Source organism: Malaya genurostris, chromosome 3, assembly GCF_030247185.1.
Source record: "Malaya genurostris strain Urasoe2022 chromosome 3, Malgen_1.1, whole genome shotgun sequence".
Lineage (NCBI taxonomy): Eukaryota > Metazoa > Arthropoda > Insecta > Diptera > Culicidae > Malaya > Malaya genurostris.
Genome location: NC_080572.1, coordinates 199,174,305 through 199,192,790, shown reverse-complemented (window position 1 = coordinate 199,192,790; position 18,486 = coordinate 199,174,305). Strand labels below are relative to the sequence as shown.

General features: G+C 42.4%; 2 protein-coding genes across 2 annotated transcripts; both read right to left on the bottom strand.

Annotated features, from left to right (window-relative positions):
- Positions 1-1,412: 1,412 nt before the first annotated feature.
- LOC131438945 (uncharacterized) lies at positions 1,413-2,212 on the bottom strand. Its single transcript, XM_058609358.1, has 2 exons — positions 1,774-2,212; positions 1,413-1,712 (listed from the first exon to the last, which is right to left on the bottom strand). Exons 1-2 carry the CDS (start codon positions 2,153-2,155, stop codon positions 1,510-1,512), a joined length of 585 nt encoding a protein of 194 aa, XP_058465341.1. The 5' UTR covers positions 2,156-2,212; the 3' UTR covers positions 1,413-1,509.
- Positions 2,213-3,438: 1,226 nt separating this feature from the next.
- LOC131434165 (uncharacterized) lies at positions 3,439-5,745 on the bottom strand. The gene is made up of 3 exons (XM_058600814.1): positions 4,017-5,745; positions 3,530-3,897; positions 3,439-3,459 (listed from the first exon to the last, which is right to left on the bottom strand). The coding sequence occupies exons 1-3, from the start codon at positions 5,743-5,745 to the stop codon at positions 3,439-3,441; spliced, it is 2,118 nt and encodes a 705-aa protein (XP_058456797.1).
- Between the last annotated feature and the right edge of the window lie 12,741 nt (positions 5,746-18,486).

The following is an 18,486-nucleotide window of genomic DNA, read 5'->3' as shown; positions in this document are numbered from 1 at the left end:
AGTTATTTTGGTGTATGGCTGCCTCTTCGCTGCTCAGAGTTGCCAGATATTTTCATAGAAAATCTGTATTACTTTGTTAAAAAAATCTGTATTAATCTGTATTCACTAATAAAATGAAATTATTACAACAAAATGAAATTATTACAACAAAATGATGCTAAAATATGTTATTCCAATAGATTGTGGTTGTAGGATGGCAGATTTTCATAGTTTTTTTTAATTTTTTTTTATCCACAACAATTGAATTGTAATTCCATATATTCATCAAATTTGAAATTGTTGACTTCATAATTTGACATGGAATTTTAACACTCAATATGCAACGTCAAGTCGGGTCATACAACTCTCAGTTTCACAGTAAAGTTTCATGATGCCATCACTTCCTTGAATATAAGTTCAAATTGATTTCAAATTATAAAATAAATGGATTTCAAATACTTTTTTTTCTTTCTTGCTTTTTGTGAGATCTGTATTAATCTGTATTAAATTGAGGAAATCTGTATAAAATCTGTACTCTGTATTGAATCTGTATGAGCATGCAAAAATCTGTATAATACAGATAAATCTGTATAAATGGCATCTCTGCCGCTGCTAGAGATACATCTCAAACGATTGGTTTCGGACCGCAAAAATGAGTCAATTACTGTCTTATTATTTTATTTTAACATATATCGACGTGAACATTTCATAAGGGCACATAAACCAATGAGAGATTCTCTTTGTTTACTTTCTCTTCTGTTAACAACACCTAAATTTTCGCGTTCACTTACCAAATTTGCATGTAGAATGAAAGAAAATATCTCCAGCTTTGTAATAGTATCATACATGTAACGAACAATTGCGTTATAACGCAGATATAATCGAAAGAGAAAGTAAACAAAGAGAATCTGTCAATTGTTTTAAGGCCCTTTTAAAATGTTCACGTCGATATATTGAATAATCTGTATCCTGCAAAAAAAAATGTGCGTTGTGCTCACCATCATGGCTGCGAAGCAGAGATGCCAGATTTTTTCATAGGAAATCTGTATTACTCTGTATAAAAAAATAGGCGGGTGAGTAATGTCAGAGACATAACTGGATGTCGTGAATACGAAAAAACTGGCACGCTCCCATCACTTTTCCGAATATCAGTTAGTTGATTGATTGTATGAATTGTGCAAGCTTTCCTCTTTTTCACTAATAGAATTTGAAGCGATACACCTACATTAAAGTACAGATTAGTTACATTAAACAGCTACTATTCTACAACTATATATTCCAAACTTGAAACAATTCCTTTTTAATTTGCTAATATAGGAAGCTAGGTACGACAAATTTGTAGTTTATGTTTATTGAAGCTGTGGTAATTTGGGAAGACAATAAAAACACACGTTGCAGTTGCTTTTCCAGATTTTTAATAATCCTCTCTCGTTTTCAACTTGACCATAGAGTCCCATACAGACACACAACTTGTCACAGATTATAGTCAGATACAATACCACATCTCCCCTTGTTTCTGGTAAATTACGATTACTGCTCCATCTCGCAATCATCAAACCGACTGGGTCTTTTTATTGTGCGTCGTGGTCTACTCCGCTCCATTGATTGGCTAATCTCTTCACTAACTGAAGGTATAGGTTTATAATTGTCATTCGGCGCAGATTCCGTGCTTGTCGCCAAATGATGCTCATCGAAGTCCGGTAGGTTAACATCTTCAGGCGGACTGCTCGTATCTGTAAATAGGAAATGGATAATTCTCCATAGAAAATAAATAACTATACACTGTTACGAAACCTTCAGAAATCTTTTTAAGATGGCTTGAATTTCTTTTGTAACATTTTCCTGTATCGGTACTCTGAACCGTAATACGCGGCCCTTGCTTTGCCATGACTGTCATCACGGTAGGGTTGAATGTCGTGGTTAGCTTGTTACGACGAAGAACGTTTTTTACCAATACCTGATCACCAATTTCAATAGTAGAAGGTTTGGCATTTCGACGTTGATCCTCTGTCATTTTTCCTTTTTCTTTGAGTTGCCAGTCATGATCTCTATAGTCCGTGAAAGAAACAGCTGATGACAGATCAGTTAACGAAGGAAGCTTGGTTCGGATGTTTCTACCATACATAAGCTCAGTAGGAGTTTTCCCAGTAGTACTGTGTGGGGTAGAATAGTACATCGATAGATAAGTTAAGAGATCGTGTCTCCAGTCATTGTTGAGGGCCTGGCTGATTTTAAGTCGTTTGATCAACGATCGATTCTGTCGCTCTACTAGACCATTTTCTTGCGGCCAATATGGTGTCGTCTTATTTAGTATAATTCCTTTTCGTGTACAGTAATCTTCGAACTCCGTGCTCACAAATTGACGTCCATTGTCCAGTGTGATGGTTCGCGGATAACCGAGTCGAACGAAAATTCGTTCCAAACGGTCTACGGTTTCTGAAGCCGTTATTTTCCGTAGAATCTCCACCTCTTTGTACCGGCTGAAATAATCTACGATCACCAGTAAATACTCTCCTGAAGGTAATGGTCCAAGGAAATCGATTGCGACGTCAATCCATGGGCCATCCGGAAGCTTCCTCCTTTGCATTGGCTCAGGACGATCTGGTTGGCTAACCAACCGACATCCTTCGCACGAATCTACAGACCGCGCAATCATTTCATCCATGCCTGGCCACCAACATGTTTGCCTTAGCCGCTGCTGCATTTTTGTACGACCACGATGTCCTTCGTGTGCAAGTTCCAACATACGCCCTCTCAGATTTCTTGGTACTACTATCCTAGATCCTCTCACTACTATGTCTCCAATCATGCCAAGTTCGTTCCGAAATGCATGATATGGTTTTATTATATCTGAAGTATAGTTCCATACCCCACGGTTAAGACTTTCGCGTAGTTCACTCAGCTCCTGGTCATTCGTTGATGAAGCTTCAACTTCCTCAACATCCACTGCTGCTAACTCTACAATATTCCGAATGTATACTTCCGAATCTGAATCAAAAGGGCGAGTGTCCGTCGGTTGCGAAAGACGCGAAAGCGAATCGGCTATATTAGTTTTGCCTTTCCTATACACGACATTATAGGTAAACGCTTGGAGTCGTAAAACCCAGCGTTCGATTCGCAAGCATGGAGTAGAATTCGCAGAAAATATTGCTTCTAATGGTTTGTGGTCGGTTTCTAATTCAAAACGAATTCCAAAAAGATATATCTGGAACCTTTCTACAGCCCACACTAGAGCTAACGCCTCCTTTTCTGTCTGCGCATACCGACGCTCCGTATCGGTGAGGCTTTTGCTTGCATAAGATATGACTCTTGGATATCCGTCTTTGAATTGAAGAAGAACTGCTCCTAATCCTACTGGGGAAGCATCGGCCACTACTCTTGTTTTGAGCTTAGGGTTGAAATGGAATAATGTTTCCACCTTGCTCATTTGTTTGACTATATTCTTGAACGCTATTTGTTCTATCGATCCCCATCGGAAAACTGTTTTGTTTTTTGTTAATTCACGCAGTGGGAAAGAAATCGTTGCCAGATTCGGAATAAACGCGCCTACATAGTTAATCAAACCCAGAAAACTTCTGACCTCTTCGCAACTATTAGGGGAACGGAAACTTGCAATCGCATCTATTTTGCTCTGTGACGGAGTTATTCCTTGTTGATTGAACCGGTGACCCAAAAAGTCGATTTCATTCAACTTGTAAACACACTTGGATTCATTGAGCAGGATATTATAATCCCGACATTTATCCAATACATCTCGAAGAGCTTCATCGTGCTCTTGTTCAGTACTTCCTACCACAACGATATCGTCAATGAAATTGATCGCGTTCTTACAATCAGATAGGATTTGTTCAATAACTTTTTGGAACATTTCTGGTGCACACGATATTCCGAAGACTAAACGTTTATACCGATACAAACCTTAAATCAATCGAAATGCATATTATTTAATAGTGTATCTACTAATTTTGACGTTCATATTATCAATTTGCGAATTTCATATTTAAATATATATATTTTATAAAAAAAAAATCTTTTACCTTTATGTGTTATGAAGGTTGTCAATGGTTTACTCTCTTCATCCAATTCGAGCTGATAAAACGCATCCTTTATATCCAATCGAGAAAAATAAACAGCTCCGTTTAATTTCCAACGAATGTCTTCAATTGTTGGAAGTGGATGGGTTTCGCGCAAGATGGCTTTATTTACCTGCCTCATGTCAATGCAAAGTCTTATATCTCCGCTGTCTTTGATGACAACTACCAATGGAGATACCCAACGACTTGGCTCGGAAACCTTTTCAATGACGTCTTTAACCAACAACTCATTCAGCTTTTCTTCTACTCGAGTAAGTGTAGCGAATGGCAATCTTCGCAATCTTTGAACCACTGGTCGTATTGAATAGTCAACTGGCAAATGAATTTTCACTCCACGAATACTGGGAAATCGTCTGAATGTATTTATGTTTCGTATCTGTTCCTGCTGACTAGGCAGACCTACCATCAGTACTCCTAATTCCGTAGCAGTTTTCTTCCCCAGTAGTGGTTGCGGTCCATCTTGAATCACGTAGAAACGTGCATCCGATCTAAGCTGCTCATCCCCGTCGCTAATGATAATTTCAGCATCAAACATCGCTTGTACAACAAGGCAGTTTTCTTGAGCATATGCTTTAAACTTTTTATCCGGATGCTGGATCTCGCCATTGATCTGTACCCCATTCCGCCTCATTACATTCCAGGTTTTATTATCAATTATGTTGGATTGAGCTCCGGAGTCGATCTGCATTTCTATCATCACTCCACCAACCTTTGTCCACACCAATTCATCCGAATCGCTGGCTGATGATACCATTTCAATTAGTTCACTGTCGGACTCTGCATCAGTGATGGCATGCAATCGTCTCGACGACTGAATACGTTTGCTTCCGAAAGGTCGTGAGTGAGATGGAAAAGATTGCCCAAAACTTCTTTTCTGTTTCTGAATTAACTCCGGTGTACTCCTGTCTAAATTGATTCCCGTACGGCCAAAACAAACGGTATGAAAATGGCCCCGTTTTCCGCAATTCGAACATGTTTTGTTCCAAGCAGGGCATCGTCCCTTCATATGGCATTTCCCACAAAATTTACAGTTTATTTGTATATGCTGTACATTCTCAATGGGTTGCGGTTTCGTTTGTTGTAAAATTCCCAGTCCACTTATCTGCTCACTAGCCAACCGGGTTGTTTCAAATGCATTGACTTGTTTTATAACCTCCTCTAATGTCAACTCTGTTTCATGAAGCAACCTTTCGCGCAATTGAATCGGAACAAATTGCAACATCTTGTCAATTACTGCAATATTAGAACTCTCAACGGTCGTTTTTCCGAGATTGCATTTTCCAGCATTGACCTGTGCTCTCATCAGAAACTTCTCCAAGCTCTCATCTGGTTCCGGTTTCATCGACCAAAACATGTATCGCTCGTGAGCTTCATGCCGTAATGGTGCGAAATAATGGTCCAGTTTGTCCATTGCCACCACGTATGGATCAATGTTTTTTTCTTTATCTTCGTTCACGTCTGCGCCAGGAATATTAAAAAAGATCTCTTGTAATTCGAAACCACCCTGAGCCAGAAGCAAATCTTTTTTCTCTACTGGTTCCGTCACTTTTGCAGCTCGAAGACATATTTCGAAGCCACGCTTCCATGTGTGCCATTTATTTCTGCGCTCAGCCATCGAAATAGCAGTGTATGCGAATGGCGGAAGACTCGCAAACGCTTTACTTTTATCCATTGTCCTAAATAATCCAATTTTCATATGAATTCCATATATTCTCATATTGTAGAAATCAATTACCTGTTATTGTTCAAGATTTTTTTTCCTGCTTCAATTGTTCCCTAAACAACAAAATCCCGTTTAGATGCAAAATTTTCTTTAAATAGTTTTATTTCTCGCCGCTTCTCTGCGCGGTAGCCTCACCGCTTCTCTGTGCGGAAGCCTTGCCGCTTCTCTGCGCGGTAGTCTCTCCGTTTCTCTGCACGGTAGCCTCGCCGCTTCTCTGCGCGGTAGCAAAATATATTTTCCTCCACGATTCTACGAAGCAGAATCTATTAATTTTCTACCTATCCTGTTTTAAACTACTTACCTACAGTGGGTTCTCAATCTGCAGAACAATAGAAAAAAAATCCTCCAAATTCTAGCCCGTTCTCGTCGCCAATTTGTGGTAATTTGGGAAGACAATAAAAACACACGTTGCAGTTGCTTTTCCAGATTTTTAATAATCCTCTCTCGTTTTCAACTTGACCATAGAGTCCCATACAGACACACAACTTGTCACAGATTATAGTCAGATACAATACCACAGAAGCTATGAAGTTCGAAGATATCTGATTCTTCTCGAAATTTCAGTACGAGACAATTGCAATGGCCTGGTCTGAAATGTATCTACGATCTTCGGTATGCAAGAGTGATTCTAATAATAATAATAATAATAATGATAATACAGATTAATCTGTATATATGGCAACCCTGTTTCGCAAGGCATATTTTCACACGACCCCATACTAGTATAAAGATGTGTTCAACATTCGCTTTCGCATTGCCGTTCGTAATTGAATGTGTTAGTGACGGTACAAATCTGCTTTTGTACCTGTTTTCGGAGCCATCGTTCTGACGGTGTCTCGTACGTACAGAGTAGCTGCTTTAACCTAAATGACGCTATTTCTCACATCACATTTCCTTTTATACGTGCTAGTAGTAGCGGTGGACGGACGTCCCCTTTGTTAGAATTCCTTTCCTATACGCAGAACGGGAAACAGTGAAACGATATAAAAGAGAGAGTTAGCAGAGCGGCAGCCAGTAGATTCGTCATCTAACACTCGATGTGGATAGACGAATAACCTACTACGACTAATTTCGATTTTGTTTTATTTTTTATTCGCAGTTGTCTACCTACCCAAGCTATGGGTAAAAACCGCCATAGATCCGAGAAGGATCCAAAGGATGCTAAGCGTCTGAAGCCAAGTGATGTACAGGTAAACGACCGTTCGCTGAGTAAAAACCAATATGCTGATCTGCCAGTAGATGTCGAAGAGGAACTGCAGAAGAAGGAAAAAATGCCGCCTTTCTACCTGAAGGGCTTCCCACCAACTCTACGCTCGGATTTCAACACACTGATCAGCAAAGGACTACAGGCAACAATCCGTTTATGTACTGAAGGCTACAAAATAACTGTTCCGGCTTTGAACCACTACAAAGGAGTGGAATGCTATCTGAAGCAGACAAAAGCGGAATACTTCACACACGATATTGCCGCCAACAAACCTATGAAGGTTGTACTTCGAGGACTACCCGACATGATGGAAGCCGAACTAAAGCAGGCACTGTCGGAGGCTGGACTAAAGCCTTTGATGGTATTTAAAATGAAGCGCCATAATACGGACAAAAAGTTTAGAGATCAACTGTACCTGATTCATCTGGAGAAGGGCTCCATCACCATGAGTCAACAATGGCAAAAGTATAAACCGGTACATCGGGATGTCACACAGTGCACGAACTGTTTGAACTACGGCCATGGAGCGAGGAATTGCCACATGAAAAGTCGGTGCGGGAAATGTGCCGAACCACACAATACCAACGATTGCCTACTAGATGACATCGCTGTAAAATGTGTGAACTGTGATGGCGACCATCCATCTACTAGCAAATCGTGTCCCAAACGTGCTGAGTTCACAAAAATTCGACAACAGGCGTCCCGCAAACAATCAACGCGCAAGAATGTTCCACAGAAGGATGAAGTTAATTTCCCACGGCTCCCACCGAAGAGGGATATTCCGAATTTGCCGCCACTTCCTCGCAGCAATCCAAAGACTTCAGCCGCTGGATCTCAAAAAGAATCTTCCTCAAGAATCCCTCCTGGATGGGACAATAATCAACCACAAGCAAAGGATGACTCTGGTGATTTATTCTCTGCTGAACAACTGATCGTCATTTTTGAAACAATGACAACAAAACTACGAAACTGCAGAACGCGGTTAGAGCAAATCAACGCCTTAGGCAAATTCATCATCGAATATGCAATATAATGAGTTGGTTATAGTAAATTGGAATGCTTGCTCACTCAGGAGCAAAACTGCTGAATTGTCCGACTTTCTTCAAGAGAAGAATGCCGATATTGCTATTTTAACTGAAACTCATCTTAAACCTGAAATTTCTATTTTTATTTCCAATTACAGGATTCACAGGCTCGACAGGACAACTACCAGAGGAGGGGGAGTTGCCATTGCCGTTAAACGATCCATTCAGCACAGGCTTCTGTCAGCCTTTAAATTGCAACTCATAGAAGCCATCGGAATTGAGATTACAACGACGATGGGACCCATCATCATCATTGCAGCGTACTGCCCCAAACAAACCAATCTTCGAGATGGTACGTGTGCAACATTGAAGCGAGATCTGGCTATGCTCACTCGACGACAAAACAAATTCATCATTGCTGGGGACCTGAACGCACGGCATGAGCTGTGGGGAAACAGAAGACAGAATCGAAACGGATTCGTACTTGCCGAAGATTACGAAGCTGGACAATACAACATCTTCTCATTCCTTTCGTGACCGTCGTATCGATCGGATGGTAGTTTGCATTAGAGCAGCTGTGCGTTAATCCATTCTAATCCGTTTCAAGGTCATTTAATATCAGATCTTTTGTTCGTGAGCTTGTGCAGTAGATCAATACAGTATAAACAATAAATACCGTTAGACAGTGCCGGGTGCTATTGTGTTAAAACAATAAGATCAGTGAACCGACGTTCAGTGTGGTGCCGTGAACCGGTGCTGTGTGCATATTAATTCTCAGAGGCCGTTGTAACTAACGCTTGGCCTCAGCGGCCGAGTTGCTACGGATCATTAGCTAAGTATTATATTTTTTTCCTTCGTGTCCCTTTATCGTCTTATATTTTGACTCCCCCTATAATTTGCGCGGAACCTCAACCGCGCTATGGCAAGTCCATTAAATCCTCCCCTGCCCCCCGAAGATAAAATGGAAACAGATTTTAAATCTGCTCCAAATAGTAAGACTCACCGGGTTAAACAGTATCCCGAAGAGCCTTCACCCTCGGCCGGCCTTTATGTGGTTTATTTTCGGACCAAAGAGAAGAATAAACCGCTTAATATTTTGAAAATATCTAAAGACTTGGAGTCGAAATATGCAACATTGAAATTTATTTCAAAAATTCGTCCCGATAAGCTTAGGGTCTCGTTGACCAGTCTGAAACATGCTAATGAGATCGCTCGAAACGACCACTTTACGCGGGACTACCGCGTTTACATACCAGCTCGCGAAGTCGAGATAGACGGAGTGATCACGGATCCAAGTCTGACATGCGAGGACATTCTCAAACATGGGGTCGGATGTTTTAAAGATCCCTTGCTTAAGAATGTCAAGATACTGGACTGCAAACGTTTGCATTCAGTATCGATCGCCGCGGATGGGACAAAGTCTTATCCCCACTCGGACTCGTATCGGGTGACCTTCTCCGGCTCGGCTTTGCCGAAATTCGTTCTCCTGGCCAGGGTTCGTCTACCTGTACGACTTTTCGTACCACGGGTAATGAATTGCACTAGTTGTCAACAACTAGGACACACAGCTTCCCATTGTGGAAATCGGCCCCGCTGCTCGAAGTGTGGAGAGAGTCATGCGGATGGCGTTTGCGACAGAGACATTGAAAAGTGTCTTTACTGTGGGGCGGCCCCGCATGACCTCACAGCATGTTCTGCGTATAAATTGCGTGGAGATCATTTGAAACGATCTCTCAAGCAACGATCAAACCGCTCGTTCGCAGAAATGCTGAAAATCGCCACACCACCTGAACAGAACCCCTACACCTGTTTGTCTGCGGACGATTGCGACTCTGACGATCCTCAAGAAGGTACATCTTCAACTGTCCCTCGTAGTTTTAGGAAGAGGAAAAATATATCATCTCCTAAACTCCCTAGAAAGGGTTCGAAGATATCTCTTGAAGGCCCTCCAAAAGTAACAGCAGAAGGAAGTGTTGGTAAAAAAAACGAAAAGAAGAAGCCAAAAGCTCCTAGTTCCGGAGACTTGAAATCGGAGAAAGAATATCCAACACTTCCGGGGACACCCAAAACCCCGAAAGTCCCCAAGGAACCAGAAAACACATCAAGTGCTGGACTTGTAAAATTCAGTGACATTGTGGACTTTATATTTTCCGTCTTCAACATTTCTGACCCCCTAAAAGGTATTTTAATGACTTTCCTGCCAAAAGTTAAAATGTTTTTGATGCAGCTGACTGCAAAATGGCCCCTCCTCTCAGCAATCGTTTCCTTCGATGGCTAATTTTTCGAACGAGGTCAAGGATTCGATCACTGTTTTACAGTGGAACTGTAGAAGTATCATCCCGAAAATAGATCCTTTTAAATACTTAGTAAATAATCTGAAATGTGACGCATTTGCATTGTGCGAAACTTGGTTAACTTTTGATGTATCACTAAACTTCCACGATTTTAACATTATTCGCCTGGATCGAGATAATCCCTACGGAGGAGTACTTTTGGGGATCAAAAAGTGCTTTTCCTTCTTTCGAATTAACCTCCCCTCGATATCAGGTATTGAAGTTGTCGCATGTCATGTCACAATTAAAGGCAAGGACCTTTGTATTGCTTCCATCTATATTCCCCCTAGAGCCTCAGTTGGGTACCACTGGCTCAGCAGTATCATGCAACTTCTTCCCGGACCGACGTTAGTTCTAGGAGACTTTAACTCTCACGGTACGGGATGGGGTTGTCTTCATGATGATAACAGATCAGCTATGATCCATGATATTTGCGACAACTTCAATATGACAATCTTGAATACGGGAGAAATGACACGAATTCCCGCACCACCAGCAAGACCAAGTGCGCTGGACTTATCCCTCTGCTCGACATCGCTACGGTTGGATTGCACGTGGAAAGTAATCCCTGATCCCCACGGTAGCGATCATCTGCCTATCGTAATTTCAATCGCCAGCGGATTAAGACCATCGGAAACAATCAATGTTTTGTATGACCTCACACGAAATATTGATTGGAAATGCTACGCAATATCGATATCTGAGAAACTAGAAACAACACAAGAACTTCCTCCGGAGGAAGAGTATACGTTTATGGCTGGCTTGATTCTCGACACTGCGATTCAAGCTCAGACGAAACGTATACCCGGCGCGAATACTAACATTCGTCCTCCCAACCCGTGGTGGGACAAAGAGTGCTCATCACTGAACGCGGAAAGATCTTTAGCATTCAAAAAGTTCAGAAAATATGGAACACCTGATAATTATAGAAATTACGCAGCGCTAGATAAGCAAATGAAGAACTTAGTTAAAGCAAAGAAACTAGGTTACTGGCGACGGTTTGTTGACGGATTAACAAAAGAAACATCGATGAGCACTCTTTGGAACACAGCCCGACGAATGCGCAACCAAAACACAACGAACGAAAGCGAGGAATATTCTAACCGCTGGATATTCGATTTCGCTAAAAAAGTATGTCCTGATTCTGTTCCGGAACAGAAGATATCCCGCGCCGCGACTTCGAATACAAACGAAACACCGTTTTCGATGGTAGAGTTCTCACTTGCGCTCTTGTCGTGTAACAATAAGGCCCCGGGGTTAGACAGAATTAAATTCAACTTGTTGAAAAATCTTCCTGACTCTGCCAAAAGGCGCTTGCTGAATTTGTTTAACAAGTTCCTCGAGGGTAATATTGTTCCACACGACTGGAGACAAGTGAGAGTTATCGCCATTCAAAAACCTGGGAAACCAGCCTCCGATCACAATTCGTATCGGCCGATTGCTATGCTTTCCTGTATCCGGAAGTTGTTCGAAAAAATGATTCTCTTCCGTCTAGACAATTGGGTCGAGACTAATGGTTTACTTTCAGATACACAATTCGGCTTCCGCAGGGGTAAAGGAACGAACGATTGTCTTGCGTTGCTCTCAACCGAAATTCAAATGGCATTTGCTCGTAAAGAACAAATGGCATCAGTATTTCTAGATATCAAGGGGGCTTTTGATTCAGTTTCTATAAATATCCTATCTAAGAAGCTGCACCAGCATGGTCTTTCGCCGGTTTTGAACACCTTTTTACATAATCTATTGTCCGAGAAACACATGTATTTTGCACATGGTGATTTGTCGACAATACGATTCAGTTACATGGGTCTTCCTCAGGGCTCATGCTTAAGCCCCCTTTTATACAACTTTTACGTAAACAACATTGATGAATGTATCAACACATCTTGCACGCTAAGACAACTTGCCGACGACAGCGTTGTGTCCATTATAGGACCCAAAGCTGCCGATCTCCAAGGACCATTACAAGATACCCTCGACAACTTGTCGACATGGGCTCTTCAAATGGGTATCGAGTTCTCTACGGAGAAAACTGAGCTGGTTGTATTTTCAAGAAAGCGAGAACCAGCACAATTACAGCTTCAACTAGGGGGTGAAACCATAGCTCAGGCCTTCACATTTAAATATCTCGGGGTCTGGTTCGACTCCAAAGGCACCTGGGGATGTCACATTAGATATCTGAAACAAAAATGCCAGCAGAGAATCAATTTTCTTCGCACAATAACCGGAACTTGGTGGGGTGCAAACCCAGGAGACCTGATCAGGCAGTACCAAACAACGATATTGTCCGTAATGGAATATGGATGCTTCTGCTTCCGATCCGCCGCGAACACCCATTTCATTAAACTGGAAAGAATTCAGTATCGTTGTTTGCGTATTGCCTTAGGTTGCATGCAGTCGACTCATACGATGAGTCTCGAAGTGCTCGCGGGCGTCTTACCGTTGAAAAACCGATTCTGGGATCTCTCATATCGATTGCTAATCCGATGCGATATCTTGAATCCGATGGTGATTGAAAACTTCGAAAGGCTTGTCGAACTCAATTCTCAGACCCGTTTTATGTCCTTGTATTTTGATTACATGGCTCAGAATATTAATCCTTCTTCGTTTGTTTCCAACCGTGCTCATTTCTTGGATACTACTAATTCTACTGTGTTTTTCGACACATCCATGAGAGAAGAAATTCGTGGAATTCCGAATCACGTGCGCCCTCAAGTGGCCCCGAATATTTTTTATAATAAATTTAGAACAGTCAACTGTGAAAAGATGTTTTACACTGACGGATCAAACATCAAGAAGTCCACAGGCTTCGGAATCTTCAATCAGAACATCACCGCTTCGTACAAACTCAGTGATCCGGCTTCAGTCTACGTCGCAGAATTAGCTGCTATTCAGTACACCCTCGAGATCATTGAAACCTTGCCCAAAGACCATTACTTCATTGTCACGGACAGTCTAAGTTCAATAGAAGCTCTCCGCGCAGTGAAGCCAGGAAAGTATCCCCCATATTTCCTGGGGAAAATACGGGAACATTTGAGAACTTTATCTGAACGGTCTTATTTAATATCGTTAGTCTGGGTCCCTTCGCATTGTTCCATTCCGGGCAATGAAAAGGCAGACTCATTGGCTAAGGTGGGCGCATTAGAAGGTGATATTTATGAAAGACCAATCTGCTTCAATGAATTTTTCAGTATCTCTCGTCAGAAAACTCTCGAAAGTTGGCAAACTTCATGGAGCAATGGCGAACTGGGACGATGGCTGCATTCCATTATCCCTAGGGTATCGACGAAACCTTGGTTCAGGGGGATGAACGTGAGTCGTGACTTCATTCTTGTGATGTCTCGGCTCATGTCAAACCATTACACCTTTAACGCGCATCTCCGGCGTATTGGAATCGTGGAGAGCGGTCTCTGCGCTTGTGGTGACGGTTATCAGGACATCGAGCATGTCGTATGGACGTGTACGGAGTATCGTGACGCCAGGTCTTTATTAAAGGACTCCCTAAGGGCCCGAGGTAGACCACCTGAAGTTCCGGTCCGAGATGTGTTGGCTAGTCGGGATATCTCTTATATGCTTCTTATATACCAGTACCTCAAACACATTAATATCCAAGTGTAATCTGTTATACCTCGCTCAGAAAGTATAATCTCCACCTACAGGTTCGACACTAACATCCGCTCGATTCTCTCGATCACCGTCCCTGTCCACCATCTTCATTGTAACTAACAAGATCTTTTTTTGTCACTAACTTTTCGTTCCCCCCTTCCATGTCTCTTCACCATCTCGATGGCAACTAATTAGATCTCTGTAGTTTTCAGACATTTTGTTTCCATACCCCCTATTTACCTCGGTTTTCACAATATTTACTTTTTTTATTTTCTCATCTCTTCGTAACATCACCATCACCGCCTACGGTCCTACGCTCCAGACGATGACCATCATGCGGGCCACCCGCCGGGCCTTCGTAGCCTGGGGGTGTTTCCCGCGGACCCACACGGACCGAAGGATGCGGCCAACATGGACATTTGCAAACTCCATATGGGAGACCCTCATGCAATATCCAATTCACCGGCATTACATAATGATACTATTCTAGTTTTAATATAGTCGTAATTAAGATTAGTAAATACCCTTGGCATCTTAGAGCTTAAGCAGTGTGCCTTAAAATTGTATTATAATATTGAATAAAAAAAAAATACAACATCTTCGCTCCGGATCAACCAACGCGACTTTCCAGATCGGGAGTTCATTCCATTTTGGATATATTCATCAGCAACATCGCTATAGACAGCTCTCCGGTTGTCTTCAACGAGCTCTCTTCGGACCACTTTCCAGTAATATTGACGTTGGGATCTTCACCAGAAACAGTGCCTATTCAACCTCGGAGGAACTATTATCGCACCGATTGGGTCCAATTTCAACATATCGCCGACCAACTTATTAATATCGATTTACCACTTGATTCCCCGATGGAAATCGATGCAGCCCTATCTTCCTTCCAGCATTCAATCACAGTCGCTCGTGATAGGACGGTTCCAGTACAACATATGCCGAGTTCCTCTCTTCAAATCGACAGTGTCACCAAGAAACTCATCCGACTTCGGAATATCTACCGGAGGCAGTATCAACGAACTGGCATCCTAGATAGGAAGACTACTTATAACAACTTAACTAGGATAATCCAGGAAAGGATATCTGAGCTTCGCAACAGGAACTTCCAGCAAAAGCTTCGAGAAATTCTCCCACATTCAAAGCCCTTCTGGTCCTTAACGAAGGTGCTTAAGAAAAAACCGAAGCCTATTCCTCCTCTGATGTCACCCCAGGACGCAGCTGAAGGAATACCTTTAATCACACCAGTAGAGAAGGCAAATGCGCTAGGCCAGCAGTTTGTGTGTTCTCACAATTTAGGACTCAACATTGTTAGTCCATATGAAAGAGCCGTTGCTGATAGCGTAGCTGAGGTTGACCAATTAGACAGCTTAGTTCCTGAGGAAAGTAGAGTCACTGCGAATGAGCTGATGGCTTTTGTGAAAAAATCCAAAAATATGAAGGCCCCCGGTTTTGACAACACATTCAACATTGAGCTGAAACATTTGAGTATTCGCTAATTTGTCTTCTTAGCTAAACTTTTTAACAGGTGCTGGGAGCTTGGTTACTTCCCTTCAATGTGGAAGTTAGCTAAAGTTATCCCAGTTTTGAAACCGGGGAAAGATCCTTCCTTTTCCAAGAGCTATCGGCCCATCAGCTTACTCTCTGCCCTATCCAAGCTGTTTGAAAAGTCAATACAAAGGCGAATTCTTGCTTTTGCAGATGAACAGGATATATTTCTAGAAGAACAGTTTGGGTTCCGGAAAGGAAGATCCACCATCCACCAGCTCACAAGGGTTAACAACGTCATCCAGCAAAACAAATCAGTGTCCAAAACGACTGCCATGGCAATATTGGATATTGAAAAGGCATTCGATAATGTGTGGCACGATGGACTGGTGTTCAAACTGCATCGGTATAATTTTCCCATGTATCTTATTAAAATTATCAAAAATTATCTTGCAGATAGAGCATTCCAGTTCATTCGTAACCGAATGTTCGAAGTGAGCACACGCGTTTTTTTAACAATCGACATCGGTAAGACGAAGGTGCCTATCACAGCAGAGGCTGTAGTATAGGCATTAAATAAAAGTGATAAAAAGTAGCATCCCCGCAAGTGAGTTCTGTCTGTGCACCGGTTTTGTATCGGTATCGACAGTAGACGCTATTGTGCTATCCTCGGGCAGCAGTTATTTCTATTGTTTGCTACCCGCATCGCAGCAGCCAAATCCTGAGTCAAGGTCACGCTGAAGCACAACGAAGGAGTGAAGGAGCAACTCACCTAACAGCTTACCGTGACATACTGTTAAGTATTTTCTCAAACTTTTTCTTTCAACTTTTACTATTCATATATTTTCTTTTCATTTTATTTCTTTCTTTCTCATTTCAAGTGCGGGAGACTTCTTTACTCCCGCACTTTAAATATGAATATTGATGACAGTGGGGGTGTCTCGGAGGAGGGCGAAGCTGAACGAATGAACGAAGAACATTTAGAGGCTGAGTTTGCTTCCGAGATGCCATCTACCCCTCCTATACCATCTCCCCCTCCGATACCATCTCCCTCTCCAATGCCATCTCCCTCTCCGATGCCTCCATCTCCCTCTAAGATATTGCCTGCTCGCCAAAAAGTTTACCAAGACGATGGCTCGGGGGGTCCGTGGGTGGTATACTTCCGGCCCAAATTAAAGTCTCTCAGAGTTTTAAATATTGCTCGGGACCTGGAAAAACATTTCTCGGCAATAAAAACAATAGATAAGGTTTCGCCAAACAAGTTACGCGTTGTTGTGTCCGACCTGAAGCAAGCAAACGAGATTGCTACCAGCGAGTTGTTCACGAAGGAGTACCGCGTGTACGTCCCGTCTCATGTGGTGGAGATCGACGGTGTGGTCCGTGACGAAAGTCTGACAATCGAAGATCTGATGAAGGACGGGGTAGGCCGTTTCAAAAACCCCGACCTTCAACCAGTGAAAATTTTGGAGTGCAAGCAATTGCACTCCAAATCGATAGATGGTAAATTTTACCAATCGGACTCATTTCGCGTGACTTTTGCCGGATCTGCACTTCCAAATTATTTGGTAGTGAGTGGAGTTCGTCTACCTGTTCGGCTGTATGTACCGCGGGTAATGCATTGTACAAGCTGCAAACAGCTAGGTCATACGGCAACCTATTGTTGCAACAAACTGCGATGCGGCAAATGCGGAGAGGCCCATGAGGACGATCTCTGCAGAAGAGCAGTGGAAAAGTGTTGCTACTGCGGGGAGAATCCTCATGATCTTTCGGTGTGCCCTACGTACATACAGCGTGCGGAGAAATTGAAGCGATCCGTGAAAGAACGTTCCAAACGTTCTTATGCGGAAATCTTAAAAAGAACCACTCCATCGACCCCTGAGAACCCGTTTGCAATCTTGCCAGTTGAAGAGGATACCTCTGACGACCCAGGCGAAGGACCTTCCTACACACAGGTTGAAGGAAGCAGGAAAAGACAAAATCTGGCTTCTCCCAAGCTTCCTCGTAAAGGCCTCAGACTGTCCTCTTCGTCACAAAAGAACCAAACGGAAACAAAAAGTGCTGACTCAAAACCGAAGCAAACACCTCCTGGGTTAAAAAAACTTAGGGATGATAAGGAGTACCCAGCACTTCCTGGGGCATCAAAAAACCCGAATGACCCCAAAGCACAACCAGAAAATCCAACAAACGCTGGATTATTGAAATTTTCTGATATCGTGGACTGGATATTAACAGCCTTCAATATTACTGATCCTCTGAAAAGCTTCCTAACTGCTCTACTGCCAACAGTAAGGACATTTTTAAAACAGTTGACTGAACAATGGCCCCTCCTTGCAGCGATCGTATCTTTTGATGGATAATTTACCACTGAGAATCGAAGATATGATCATTGTGCTTCAGTGGAATTGCAGAAGTATCATCCCAAAACTTGATTCTTTCAAACACTTAATACATACTCATAATTGCGATGTATTCTTCTTGAGTGAAACTTGGCTTACTTCTAACATCAACCTCGACTTCCATAATTTTAACATAATCCGCCTGGACCGAGAAGACTCTTATGGAGGGGTACTTTTAGGGATTAAAAAGTGCTATTCATTTTATCGTATTAACCTCCCCTCGACACCGGGAATTGAAGTTGTTGCTTGCCAAATTAATATTAAAGGCAAAGATCTATGTATAGCTTCTATCTACATTCCTCCCAGAGTCTCGATAGGGCATCGTCGGCTTGCAGACATCATAGAACTTCTTCCTTCACCGCGGCTGGTTTTAGGGGACTTTAACTCGCATGGTACAGGATGGGGCTGCTTATATGATGATAATCGTTCTTCGTTAATCCAACATCTGTGTGACAACTTCAATTTGACAATTCTAAACACGGGAGAAATGACACGGAACCCTAGACCGCCAGCACAACCAAGTGCGCTGGATTTATCCCTTTGCTCGACTTCGCTACAGTTAGATTGCAAGTAGAAGGTAATCTGTGATCCTCACGGTAGCGATCACTTGCCGATCATAGTTTCTATCACCA